Source organism: Caloenas nicobarica, chromosome 20 (genome assembly GCF_036013445.1).
Source record: "Caloenas nicobarica isolate bCalNic1 chromosome 20, bCalNic1.hap1, whole genome shotgun sequence".
Classification (NCBI taxonomy): Eukaryota; Metazoa; Chordata; class Aves; order Columbiformes; family Columbidae; genus Caloenas; species Caloenas nicobarica.
Window position 1 is genome coordinate 6,421,730 of NC_088264.1, and position 14,457 is coordinate 6,436,186.

A 14,457-nucleotide genomic window follows, 5' to 3' on the forward strand; every position below is an offset into this window, starting at 1 on the left:
CTGGTATGAGAGACAAATCCACCCTTGCACAACAGGTTTGTTTCCACCTGCTTGAGTTGCATCTTGTCACCATCCCAGCCTGGGTTGTCCCTTGTCCCCAGACTGGACGAGAGGGCAGGATCAGAACCGGCTGCATGTCCAGTTCAGACCCAGCAGCGCTGGGACAGGGAGGTGTGAGCAACGCAGAGGCTTTGTGTTTTAAGCACCAACGGAGCTGAGATTTAATAGTACCATTAATTCTTACCGATCACACGGGATCTCAGCAGCTTTAATTCCATGCTAATGAAGTTTTAGTGGGGAATTATTTTTATTGATCTGCCCAGAGCAAAGAGCCTGATTTTAGTCCAGCTCTGCCAGCATCCTCTTCCCCATCCCTCTTTTCTTTCTTCCAGCTTAGAAGAAAGGGGAGAGGAAAGAAGACAAAACAGCTCTGAGCTCCTTCAAAAGGTTGGCAGTCCCAAGCTGTAAGTGGATTACTTTATTGATTTTTAGCAGATCTGGGTTAGTGAGTGCTTAGTGCTGCAGAACACATGCACACACTGAGCAAGGAAACCCCTCCAGGCCTTTTTCTCAGGCAAAGCAAGCATTGGGCAATTCATTTAGGGGACCACCATTGGTTTTGGAGTATGGCCCCTGTACCCAAATCAGTCTGTGACAGACTCCAGGAACCAGTCCAGTCTCTCTTAAGTGCTGCAGGACCATACAGAGGCAGCCCCTTAATTTCTTCTAGAAATAGTACAAGTGACTGCTTCAAATTATTGAATCCTTTTTATTTCCCCTTGTTATGTAAAAGGAGAAGACGTTATGACTGCCACTGTTATTTTAGGAAGGAAAACCATTGCCATGGGACTCAGTGCTGACTGCCATCCAGCAGCCCTGCCCTGGGGGGCATCAGTCACAGTGGGACCCCCGACAAAGCATTGCTGATTCAAGCCAACTGAGACACTAATGTTGTGTTGGGGTTTCCGGACTCACTCACCTCCCCATTAGCTTTCCAAGGCCATTGTACTGCAGCCAATATTTTAGCAGTGTGTTGGAATAGTATCTGAAAGACCTCTCAGCACTACTTCAAGGCTTTTGAGATGCTGGTCTCTGGATCCAGACCCTAAACATGTGAAGGTCTAAAGTGGAATAATCTTATTCCACTCTGCCCCAGAACCATGAAATCTAGAGATTAAGTATGATCCCTATTCCTTGCACATTGTATTGGACCAGGAAAACTTCAAACATAACTGAGAATCCCATCAGTCCCCCAACCCATCTCTCTTTAAAGGCAAAGGCATCCAATGGTTGTGTGTGTGGGAACAGCATATGGAAATAAAAAGGTCGCAGCCCTCATAACTCTACAGCTGCAGATGCATCTTCCTCCGGACACACTGCTTTGGAGCTACAGAGTCCCAGAGAAAACCCACTGCCCACGGTGTGCTGGTGTTGGAGCTGGAGCTCCCTTCACACGGCTAGTGAGGTGCAACAGGGGCTACCAGGCTGAGCACTCCAGGAGCCAAAATGCCTGTTCCCCTCCCTGCTTGCCTCCAAGGGAGGACACTGGGACATCAGGTGACATGCTCAGGCCCAAACAGAAAGTCAGTGGGAGAGCAGGGACCTGAAACTGGGTTTCTCAGGGCTAATCAACAGACTGAACCAACCTCATCTATCTACTGTACCAGCTGACATTGGCCTGGAACAGGCAAAAGTCACCAAAAGCAATGTATCTCCTATGATTCCTTGGAGATAGAGAGGAAGGGAGCTACTGCATCATCCCTTCCCCATCCAGCCTTGCCTTTTCTCACCGCTGTCTCTTGTAAAGCAATAACCACAGACACCAACCTAATAAAATTAGCCCCAGAGACCCACCAGGCTAATGGAATTAGCGGCAGCAGCATATCCAAACAGCAGTCCCACAAACACACCTGCAGTAACACAGCCTGCCCTCTCCTTCTCCCCAGGCCTCCCCCATCTCTCCCTGCACCCCACGGCTGCCACCCCATGTGGGTCCCCTCCCCACACTCCGGAGGGCACGGGCCACCACCCCCAGTATCAGGCTGCTCCAGGGAGGGCACTGCCTACCTTGCAGAAAGCGCCGTCCAATGCAGCCAAGAGCAACCTCTGAGGGCGGATAATTCCCAGTCTGTTTAAACCTTGAGAGACCTTCAATTACCAGCGCCGTAATGAGGCCCTCGACACTAATCAGCGGTGTCACTGAATCCTCTTACGCCTGCCTAAGCACCTCCAGCAGCTTTGCTGGCTGTGGGGCCCAGCTGCCCACTCCTCCCAGGGAATTACCTCCCCAGGCAGGCACCAGTGGTGGCACAAGCACATTTTGACACAGATGCAGGTGAGATGCTCCCAGGCACGGGTGACAGATGACGGGGTGACGCAGACACCTGAGCAAGCCATCTGCCCAGCCCTGAGGGCACCTGGGACCAAGCCTGCACTGGAACGGGCAAATATTGCAGAAGGAGATATTTTAATGCCAATGCTCCCTATCTGGGATGCAAAGGGCAGGTTAACATATGTCCATTTCTGAATATGAGGTGTCATCTATACCATCAAGCCAAGCTCATTCTCTGGAATGCTCCAAGAAACTTTTCAGCCCCAAACTGCGGATGGCAGGTGACTCCGTCTGGCTCCTCTGCGCTGGCACGTATTCGCTGGGTGACAGGCAGCTCCCGCGGCACATCCGTTCTGACTCACGCTTTCTGTTCCAACAATGCAGTTTTTAATATCATGCGAGGAGCAAAAACAACAGGTCCACTATAACGCCGAGATATCCTGAGGCAGAAAATCCATTCGGAGCCCAGCTAGAGAGAGTCAAGTCAATTAGACACTTTCTAGGGCGTCAAGCTGCCAACAATCCCAGCCTTTGTAACAGCGAAGAATCGCTGGCTATGTGTTTCCCAGCGACTCTCCCTTGCCAGAGCAGAAAGGTCAGCAGCAGTAGCGTCATGGAAAAGCATGCAGCAAAGTATTCCTGGTAAGGTGGATCCCAAAAAACCAGCCATTTGGACCCTCTGGAAAATATTGTTTTGTCAAAAGCATCCATTGCTTTGGGTTGGGTTTGCAGAAGGATACGCAAGCCCCATTACACAGGAGATTTGTGCTACTCCAAATAAAGGTTTGAACATGTATTGTATCGAGGAGCAACGGTTGGGTCAACAGAGTACTAGCTCAGGGCTTGGGAGCTCATGGCTCCCTGCCTGCTTTCAGACAAGTCACTCCATCTTTTTAGTTTTGCGGGAATAAAGATCATAGAGACAAGAAAGGAACCACAATAATGCAACTGGGAGAGTCACGCATCCCTCTGCATTTCAAGGTAAGCACCTGACTTCTCTTGGCAGTGGTGCAAGGCAGCAAACCGGGCTATAAAACCAGGATTCCAGGCTGGTCAAGGACTGAATTAAGCCAGGATTTCTATGGGCAAGTGCTGAAGTCACTCAGATCCAAAGGCAGGTCCCTGACTAAAAGGCTGTCATGTCCAGAGGAGATTTTCGTGGCAAATGAACACCCTGCTCTTAACAAATTCCACTTTGACATGTTATTTGGTGTTCAGCAAGTGGCTTTCAAAGGACAGGTGAAGCAATGGTTCACCCAATACCTCCTTGATACCACCCCGCAAGAAATCTTTCCAGCCAGAGTGCCAGAGGACATACGGGTTGTCATTTAAATGCAAACCCCTCTTTAATACTGCTGCACACATGACACGAAGCTGGGATTTCTGCAAAATGCCTGAAAACAGCTAGGTTACCTTCCTCCAAAGAAAACTACACCCTGAAGACCAAGATTTCCTCATCTCCTGAATAAGAGTTCTCAGAGAAACCTTAGAAGACACAGCCTGTGCAACTGCTCCCAATTTTGCCACTCACCCACAACAACTATTTCTCAGAGGGAATATTTCAACAGAAGATGGTTCCTTGACCAGGTTAACCCTCCGTTATTGCTTGCAGGGACACGGACTTAAAAAAAAAAAAAAGCCTCTCAGTAGCAAAAACCTACAGATTTCAGGGCTTCTCTGAATATCCAGAAACAAACTACCAAAGTAAAACTCAGTCCCTCCATCTATCTCTGCAGAACTCGTGGAAAGCTTTCAAAAAGCCTTTTTTTCACCCCCCTGGATCCTGCTCCATTCTTCATTCTGTTTTCCTGGGAAACCTGGATGTCTGTGAGCCGACTATGTTCCTCTCCTTGGCAAGGGCATTATCTGGGTGGCACACAGCTGACAGCAGACAGACCAAGGTTGGCTGGACCTTGCATGTGTTGATGGCCACCAGAGCTCAGCACAGGGTGGGGAAGGTCTTGTCACAGCACTGCCCTACACAAGGCCACCAAGGGCTCCCCAAGGCAGATGCCCGCTGTGCAGCTGGGGACTTTGCTTGCTGCTCTCACCCTGTGCATCCCCACCTACATGCTTTCACATTTCCTCCTGCTTCAGCAAGTGCAAAGCTCCAGAGACAACCTGTCAATCTCCATCACATCTGGCTGCCTCAAACGGTCTATTTATACCAGACAGGCAAACGCGGATACCTTGGAGTTCAAGGTAACAGCAGTTATTACTGCTCTGAGTGGCTCCTTTCTCAGGGAGGATGGCTTGGAGGCATCCAAGAGGAACAGCTTCACATCAGGTGCTAGTACCAATACCTTCACGGCTGAGGGCACAGTAACCATCACCAGCCACAGCCCTGTCCCCAAGGTCCCAGCTACAGCAGCCAGGCCCCAAAAGCCCAGAAGGTTGACATCTATCATAAGACACCTCATCCCAGGCTCTTCTGTATCCTGCCATGGGAGGCAGGAAATCAGCACGTACCTTTGGATTTCTAACCCATGCTCTCTCCAAGCCAGCAAGGCCACAGACTTCAAGCTTGCTCACACTGGGTTTCTCCACTGGAGCATCTGACTGCACATGTCACATTAATGCCATAGAAAGGACTCTGGCTTTCCCTGAATCACTCCTGTCTCTCCTGCGCTCTTATGCCTACAACATGATCTGCTCTCCAGCAGCCAGTGTATCTGATCCAGGATAAAGCCTGCCTTGTCAGGTTGGCCCATTACTATCATTTAAAAAGATCTGAAGAACGAGAAGGCATTTACACCAGATTAGCGCTTTGCATCACACGGCCACAGAGCTTTTGGTCTGGGTCGAGGGCCTGAAAGCCACATCTACCATATCGTCAAGGGGCAGCTTCAGTCGGCACTTCTCAGCCAGCTGCCTTTGCAGTTTAGTCCTTGCTCCAGTCAATGAGGTGTTTTCTATAAGCCACAGTGTGATTGTGCAGCTGCTGCCCCTTTCATAGGATGCTTGCAGCCCCTCAGGAGCCAGGCAGCTCACCTGGATCGCACCTTTGCTTCATTTCTCCAGGTGCCACTGGCTCCTTAACCCTTTTCCAGTAGACACCAGGGTCCTCTGAGAGCAAGGAAGGAAATCAAACACTGCTAAAATACACGTGTGTCTGCATGAAACAGGGAGAGGTAGGTTTCTCAATGGTTTACCATCTCCTCTAATGCACAAGGATCTCATCTGTTTCTGTAATGACATTATCTTCCTGGGGATGGCTCTCCTGAGCTCCATTGAGTTTTAAACAAGTCTTGGAACAAGTTTCCATTGCTCCAAATACTCTGATCCAGCACCCCTGGCTGAGCACTATTAGCACAGCAGCCCTGGACACTGCAAGCCTCCAGCTCACACCTATAATGTCTCTGAGTCATCAGGGGGGAAAAAAAAACACACCAAAAAACCTCCAAACAATAAACCACGCCAAATCTTTGCCCAGAGACACATCCTGTTTGATGCTATGTTGCAAAGACATGCAGCTATGCAGCTGAAGCCCAAAGATACCCTTCATTAATTAGAAAACCAAGAGGTTCCTTTTGTGATCATCTCTTTATAGGTCATAACATCAGTTCAAGACTCTGCCAGGCTGGTCTGTTTGACATTCAGGGGACTGAGCCATCTCTTTTCTTTGCCCTGACAGGTATGCACATCCCTCATCTGTTCTAGCTGCCATCCTTCCCCTGGGACTCACCTTCCAGTGGCAGCCGAAGGGAGACAAACATGACATGAAACTCAGTCAGAATGTTCTCCCATGAGATCAGTTCCCCTCAATGTTTCCCTGTAGAAGCTGTTTAAAACCCTTCACCCATCTGCACAGCCGAAGGGCAGGTAAGGAGCCAGCTACAGTGAGCATCTCTTTCCTCGTCAATGCCCTCCCATTGCATTTCAAACATATTCGCCTCCCAAAAGCCACAGGTTTCCCTGCACCAAATGGAAAATTCACTGGTATTTAAAGCCATTGGAGCGTGATGAAATTCCCTGTGCCCCACAGAAAGGAACCCACTGTATCATGACAAGCACAGACCATGCCATACAGAGCCAGGACAGCGCAGCAGCAAGGAGCAAACACACGAAGAATTTGCAGGGATGTGGAATGACATTTGCTGGCACTGTCTGCTCTCTGTCCCCCCGACCTCTTCCCAGTAGAAAGAGAGAGAAAGAAGTGAGCACCTGCCCACAGCCACATGTTTCGGCCCCGTCCTTTCAAGCCTCTGAACAGAAGGAGCAGTCTCTGCACAGCAGAAGCAGAGGAAGGGCCGTACCAGTAAATTCACCAGCACAAGGTCCTAGGGTCTGTGCTGCTGGTTGTAAACACGGTCCCTTGCACTTCCCATCAGATACTTCCCAAGCACAGTTTGGGACTCGGCACATGCCAAGGGTTGTTCCCACAGGGAACTTTGGACAGGTAAGAACTAAACCATAGCCACACAAATCAGGCTCCCCAGCTCGTTTCATTAACAAGGCTTTTACATCATGCCTATCCACGAAATACTGCCACCCTGGCACCTAAAATCCAGGGCAGCAAAGACCAAACAATTCAGTCATCCCAGTAATTGTGCAAGACACATCCCTCAGTGCCCCAAGCACTTCTCTGAGTCCCCCTGGACACCTGTGCCAGGTGGGAAGCTCTCCTAGGCTGCTCCCTCAAGACAGGAGCTACTTCAAGCCCCTGCAAGCAGCGCAGGCCCAAGAGACATGTTTACATGCAGTATTTTGGCACACATAATCTCTAACCTGGGATGACACAGCAGTGAGGGGAGATGAGTATTGATGAACCTTTGGTCAGGTGAAATGGAAAAGCTAAAACAGTCAAGGGCCTCAGCTGACACCAACGGACACGGCTCTCTGACAAACAAAACAACCCCATTTGCAATACCTAAGAGTGCCTCTTTATGGGTGGAAACTGAGCTATCAGTGCAGGATGGCTCCCGGGACCCCAAGCAAGCAGAGCCAAAAGCAGCACTCCTGTCAGGGCTCTCCAACTTCTCCCAGTCCTCTAGGAAGATGCACCTTTCTGTGCATCCCCATCACCTTTGAGCAATAAGCTCCTCCATCATCTGCATTCTCCCTCCTTGGAGAGAAGCCTTGCTTATGTCTCTGCCGAGCGCCTTGCATGGCCATTCCCTCAGAGCAGCCACATCCTGGCCTCTGTAATGAGTCAACAATAAGAAAACAGTCATTTACCTCTGTCACCTTCTCCCCAGTGAACAGGGCTGGGGCTGCTGGAGATCAACCATGCGACGGCCAGCCAGTGCTCTGCAAGGATGTCTGTGCAGATGTCACTATGGCAGCCAGCCCTGCACCTGCATAGTTATCACTGATGGAAGATGCTGCACAGTTCACGGCAGAGGCTACTGAGAGATACCTGCTGGAGGAAGGAAATTCAAGCATACTCTGCTCCTTCCTCCCCTGTAAGCACCCACTATTGACAAGATCTGGCCTGGCTCCATCTTTCTGCTTTTTATACCCATGGGATGCTCTCAGCCCACATAGCTCTGGCCTACTCCAAGCCCAAGTCCCAGCCTACATGAAGTGGGTAGAAAGAAGAGGAAAAAAAACCTGAACCAAACAAACAAAAGAAAAAAGGAAAATGAATAGAAGTCACAAGCCAAGGTTCAAACCTCAGCATCACTGTTTTCAGCCTGATGAAGGCAGAAAGGATGCTTAATGCAAGATGTGATGTGATCGCTCCCTGCCATCCCAAGCTCTAAAGGGCACTGGGCTCTCAGCCACCTGCCCCATCCCCAGCTGTGCAAGCACAGCCGCCCTCAGGGCACCCGCAGCCCTGTGCGTGCAGCCAGAGACAGACAGACAGACAGATCCCCGGCCAGCACATCAGCCCTCCCCACGGGCTGACGCCCTGCACGAGCTGTCTGTCAGAGGCTGGGATCATCACCTGGCACAGAAACGGGGCTGAGCTCTTCCCTGCTCCCTCTGCACCATGGGTCAGCACGTCTCAGACACACGTATGTGATGCAGAGGCAACGCTGGTCAGGGCAGCCAAGTGGGACAGGCAGTTTTGTGTCTCAAGTGCCCAAGGTGCTGGTCCAACTGTGGAGGAGCCCATGCTGCCCAGGAGGTGACTTGACAGGGGACAGGTCCCCAAATGCACCCCCTTCTCCCTCAGCAGGCTTCAGTGCCCTCTTTCCCTCCCCACGGCATTCACAGGGGGAAGTATTCACCTGCTCCAGGGTCACTCTTTGCTTCTATGGCCTTATATCCCTAAGAAAACTCATCCCAAAGGATGTGGCAGGCCCAGGCTGCCTGTAAGCCACCATCCCCCAAATTCAACCCCATTGCCTGGCTTAAAAACCTTCCCCAAACACCCTGCTGTCTCCTCCTCACCTCATGTATGCCTTTAACAGTTTGCTGGATTACCCATTGCAACTAGAATAACAAAGCTACAAAAGAAGACTGAAAACCAATGTGATATTCTGCAGCAATTAGGGCTAAACAAGGGAAAGGAGAGCAGGGAATGAATGGACAATGGGGAGGGCAGGGACACGGCAGCCTGGGTCCCAGCAGGCTGGGCACGAACTGTCCTTAGAAGGCCAGGTCTGAGCCAGGGAGCAGCGAGCTGTACGTAGGCAAATGCAGGGAGATGAAAAGGGTTATTTAAACAAGCACTGGACAGTCCCCACGGGGCCTCCCCATCCGCCTGGCTTCATCACAGAGCGGCCAGGGAAGAGTGGCTCCCCTGCTTTCCCCTTCACCCAGTCCTTTCGGGTGGCGGGGGGACGCTGGCAAGCTGCAGTGGGGTCCGCTTAGAAAGGAAGGAATCCATTAATCTCCCTGGTAATTACTGCCACATATGGATTTGCACAATTACACTCCGTTAATTGGTTATTACAGGCAAGCCAGACTGATCGGGCAGAATGGTCGGGCTTTAACCCCCTCGCTGCCACCAAGCCCAGCCAGCCACTGAGGCAGCCTTCCTCCCAACACACTGCTGTATCCTCCCGTAACCTTGCTGGCTCCTATGCCAAGGACCCACAAATGTGACCATCAGCACCCAGTCCAAGGCATCTTTGCTCTGATGCCTTCCTTTCAGCTGAGAATCCCAAGGAAAAAGACTTAAGGGGAAGGACTGAAGCTGCACCTCAAAATATCCAATCTCCCCAGCCGACTGCATCTGCTCTGGGCTTGCAGCAGATGCCCCACATACTCCCCAGGGTGCTGAGGGACTGCAAACTCAGATCTTGTTTGTTTTTAGAAGGAGACCCAGATTCCTTGTGCACTTCAACTTCGTGCCCTCAAGCCCAGCAGGGTTGGTGCCAACAAGAGGAGAATCCACCCCCAAGTCTCCCTCGGTCTCTAAACACAGCTTCTCTGACTAGGTTTGCAATGTAACGCTGCTCTTCTTCAATCAAAACACTGAAAACAGGGGCTTTACTCTAGTAACAAATACGTGTAATCACAGTAATATCAGCTACGGCAAAAAGTACAGATAAAGCCCTTGTAAACCTCCAGACGGCACAGGACTTCTGCTAGTTGGGTGCAGAGGCCTCCCCGCCCCGCGGCTGCCACCTCCGACACCCCTCACAGGTAACGGGCCATCTGAGACCTGGCCCCAAAATGTCTTGTTCAATATCCAACATTTCTGTAGAAAGCTCAGAAGAGGCAGGACAACGCTAGAGCAACTTCTGCCAGAATTGTGTCAAAGGCTTCCTGTTAAAAAGCAGTAACAAGAAAGCAAACAAGAGCATTGCAGAAAATCCGCAGGGCCCATCTGAGGAGAGAGCTGTGCTCAGCAGCCACCAACATCAAGGACAGCGAGGGCATTCTCATCCTGGCATGTCAGAGCCACCACGCTGCTGCCTGCCTTTTCCAGGCTCACGCCTACGCAGGGTTCCTCCACAGGAGAGGGCACAGAGAAACCTACTCAAGACACCTCACGTCACCCAGACAGAGAAGATCTTACATACTGTAGCTTGCAGGGCACAGCAATGCACTGCTACACCACACTGTGCCTCCCCATCCTGGCACATTCAATTTTGCTTTCATTTATTGCAATTTCCCAGAGACTTCCTCTCTGTCCTCGTGGTCACACATGTGGATGAGCCTTGAGATAGCACCCGGTTGCCCCATCCTCTCCCTTTCGCAAGCGCACCTCAGCACCCCTCCCCGGAGAGGCAGCACCCACTTAGCAGTAGGATGTTGGTCAGAACAAGCAAGGGACTTACTTTGCATAAAAGCCAGGCATCACACCAGGTACATGGTGAGGACTTTCAGCTCAACTTCTGAATCACCCCAGCAAGCTACCGCAGCAGGAGCAAGGAGAAAAACCGAACAGGATCGCAGCAACAGAAGTCTCACTCCAAACCACCTTCTAGCCTCATCCTCTGGGTAAAAAAAAAGGCCTTGAGATGCCCACCTTGGGTTTTCAGCTGAAGCAGATCAAGAGGAGACTCAAAACACCCGCAACAAACACCCACCCACCCTTTGCCCTACTGCTATCACTGCAATAATGCTTCCTGCAACATTCTAGGTCTAGCTTAGAAGAAACTTCCTTCTCATCAGCTAATTAAAGGGCTTTTATTATACCCTCTCCACTGGAAGGAGTAGGCCCAGCAATAAAAGTCTTCCTAGAAGATCGCTGGAGTTACATGAAAGTTGCAGATGGATTTGTTCCTGTTGTTTCAGTCACCCGTGATTTCCCAGCTCCCTGACTTCAATACAGAAATTTCTTTCTCATGCAAAAGCCAGATGGCTCCAAGCTCACTGTCTGAAGGGGACCTTCTCATCCATTGCAAAGGCAGCTTCTCCCAGCTCCCTGCAAATGTTTTCAGGTGTGCGTGAGCTTGTCTTTGAGAAAGACAAAGGTAGGCTGGCCCCGTGCCCATGAAAGGTTGCTGATCTCTCCCGTAAACCAATTGCCTCTGCAAAGTTCGGAATGAATCTTCAGAGCTGTCAAAGGGAAGATCGGGCAGAACCTGCAACTGTGCTTAAAAAGGTCAGCTGGGAAAAGTCAAGATGGGAAGGATGCTCGCTTTATTGACAGATGCAGAGTGGAAGGGGCTAACCCACTGCAAGCTGGTTTTGGCAGCACATGCTAGAGTTAAACTCTGGACTCTGTTGGCTGCAGCTGGTGACAAATCCTGTGTGGATCACTTCCCGACAACAGAGTCTGGGGACTAAGCCTGAAACTGAGACTAGGGCTGAACACCATCCAGAGCTCTTGTGCAGCCTTTCTTCGACCTGAGAGATAAGAGTTGGCTCTCATGACCCAGATCGGCTTTTTACATCTCTGAGACTAGAATACAATTTTGTCTCTGTCCTTTACTCACAGGCGCACCCATTTGTCCAGGTTTCTGTAGGAAACAGAGCTGTGAGCATCCAGGCACTTGCTGGCAGTAAATCACCCCAGTAAAAAGCCAGAGAATCTTCCAAAACAGATGGAATCTGACCCAAACTCCCCTCACCCTGGGACCACTTTAGAGTCCAGGTATGTTGAGGTTTTGGAATACTTGTAAAAAATAAATAAATAGAATTTTCAAAAATTACAACACTTCCTCAATGTCCTGGTTATAACATGGGTTCTGCCAACATGGAGAGATACCAAGGATGTCTTACAGCTGTGCATCACCTCCCCATTTGCATGGCACTACAGAAACCCCACTAGAATCGCACAGGGTTCATGTGGGGAGCTGTACATCAGCACTATCGTCAGGCACAAGCCTAGGTGGCTTTTCCAAAATGCTTCCAAGTTCCTGCCTAGCTATCAGTGCTGCCTTTTGCCAAAGTCTCCTTCCCCTTAGCCTGGCTCAGGGGAAGGATTTAAACCCACAGGCTCTTTGTGTGCCCCACAGGTGGTCTGAGTCCAGATTGCAGGAGGGATTTGCCAGCCCCTCACCATGCTCAGAGCTGGTACCAGCTCGGTGAGTCCTGGACACCAGCAATTCTGCCTTTGGGGCAGACATGAGCAATGGCAGGTGGTGACAGGTCCTGCTGGGCCTCACAGGCTGCCAACACACACCAGGGAAAGCCAAGGGAAGGGAGTCAAATAGGAGGGGAACGCACCTTCACTGCAAGCCCAAGCCAGAGCCAGCAAATTCCTACCCACTGCCTTATCATCTCAGCCTGCTGCGGGCTCGTTTGCACTCGGCTAACACCTCCGGGCCCTTCAGGAGCAATCCCTGCCCTGTCTGCAGTCCCTCCAGCCCTCTGATCTGCCCAAGACAAAAGGGTTTCGATTCCCAGTGTTCAGCCCCTGGAAGAAAGGTGACTTGGCATCCAGCTGTTGTGCCACTGGTTTACCTGACGTACAGGAATCAGACAAATAACATATCTGCCGATGCTAATTAAACTTGATATTGATATGCGATATATATGCTATGAAAGCAGCAAGAAAAGTGGTTTTAAGTTTTTTGTGACTTGGAAATACATAAAAGCAAGTAAATGTATTCCTTTTGGTTAGAATATTGTTATAGATATATTGCAAAGAGCTCATACACAGCAGAGGTAGTGAAACACATGGAGTCAGTTCAAAACACAACCCAGGTTCAAAGGGATTCAAAATGAATTAGACCACTATGGAGTTTTCCCAGTGGAATTCTCTTTCTCTCTCTCTGTTCATACACACACAAATATATTTAATATATTTAACAAAATCAATATTCATCCACAGAGAGCTTCGGTTTTTGGAGAAACATCACCTCGTTAAAAGTATTATTCTCATGGAAAATTCCTGACTGGCTTTACATGTAACTTCCACCTGTCCTTTGTTAACCTGCATGAGCTGATCCCCAGAACTCCGTTAGCAAAAGCCATCGCAGCCCTCACCTGTAAATACAGTATCTATCCCCTTCCACACCCTGAATGCTTTTCTTCCCCTCCATTGCAGGAGGAAGACTCTCAGAAAACAGGTCTGGAAAGGACCTGGCAAGCTCATCTCATCCATCTTCCTGCCCCAAATCAAACCAGAGACCTTCAGGGATGGAGCTGTTACCTCCTCCCCAGCCCATCTGCCCCACCACATCTCCTGATAAATAGCTCTTTCCCATGTTTAAACTGAGACTTCCCTCCTGCAATGGAAAGGACAACACAGTGCTACGAGGGTCTCTTTCCAAAAGCTGTGCCTGAATTTAACTCCCCTAAAGGCTCCGTTTAGTCAGCACCTATTGCTACAGGAGTAGCATGCCCAGGAGGTCGGGCAAACCCCGCGGCTCTTGGCAATGGGCACCGCGGTGTCCTGCCGCCCCTCCATGCAGCTGCCCAACCCACAGCCGATTTGCACGGGGACAGGGCAAGGACTTACAGAAGTGAGGGAAGGAGCCCGTCTCCAGGGAATAAGGAGCCTGCGTGCCCGGCTGCATTCCCAACCTGCGTCCTGTCTCTTCAGCGGACTCAACCATGAAGGGAGGTTTGGGATCAGCTCTCTCAGCTGTGCTGGGCTATTGGAAAAAGAAAGGAGCGTTTACATGTTACAGAGCAGCATCCTCAGGATCTGTCCTAAGTTACAAATTTACCTCCCAGACCTTGACCGGGGCTGGGGTTTCCTGTGTTTGCTCTTTGGGCTCCTGTCTCTTTGGAAAGCGGGAGATGTTGCAATGCCGGGGGGAGGGCTGGTGGCACAGGCTGCCTGGGAAAGGCCCTGCAAGGCAAAGGAGTTGGTCCAAAGCAACTCTCCTGAGAAAGTGTCTCCTGGGGGCAATTTCTTTTCTAAGCCAAGCTCCTAAAGGAATGACACCAAACAACCAACTGCCATCCTGCCTGAGCATGTGTCTCAGTTCTGCTTTCCTCTTTTCTCTCTACCAGTTGGTGTTTTTTTCTCTTATCTGCAAGTCTACCCACTCTACCTGGTAACAAAGTTTGCCATCAAGAAGGTGGTAGCGTTAGCCACATCACCACTGGACACCAGTGGAGACCAGGCAGAGCTGGCTTTTGCCTCACTGAAGCTGTCTGAGAATGACGTGGGCGGGTGACAAGGGAGCAGTGTCACTAGCTGCTTGCAGGTGACCTGGACAGACCCTTGTCTCCAGAAGACAACCAGCCTGTGCTGTGACCAGTTTTTCTTGTGCTGAAGTTAGAGCCCCTGGCTTTGCCCCTGAGCTTGCTTATCTCTGTTACACTCTCAAATTGTGCGTGGGCGTCCGCCTGTATCTTCCCTCCACGTTTGGATTTTGCCAGTC

The 14,457-nt window shown here is 50.4% G+C and overlaps 1 protein-coding gene across 1 annotated transcript in view; it reads right to left on the reverse strand.

Annotated features, from left to right (window-relative positions):
• RXRG (retinoid X receptor gamma) overlaps window positions 1-13,680 on the reverse strand; it is a 37,666-nt gene extending 23,986 nt beyond the window's left edge. The window contains exon 1 of the mRNA XM_065648952.1: window positions 13,584-13,680. Coding sequence (XP_065505024.1) covers window positions 13,584-13,680 — 97 coding nt within the window. The remainder of the gene's footprint in view (window positions 1-13,583) is intronic.
• Between the last annotated feature and the right edge of the window lie 777 nt (window positions 13,681-14,457).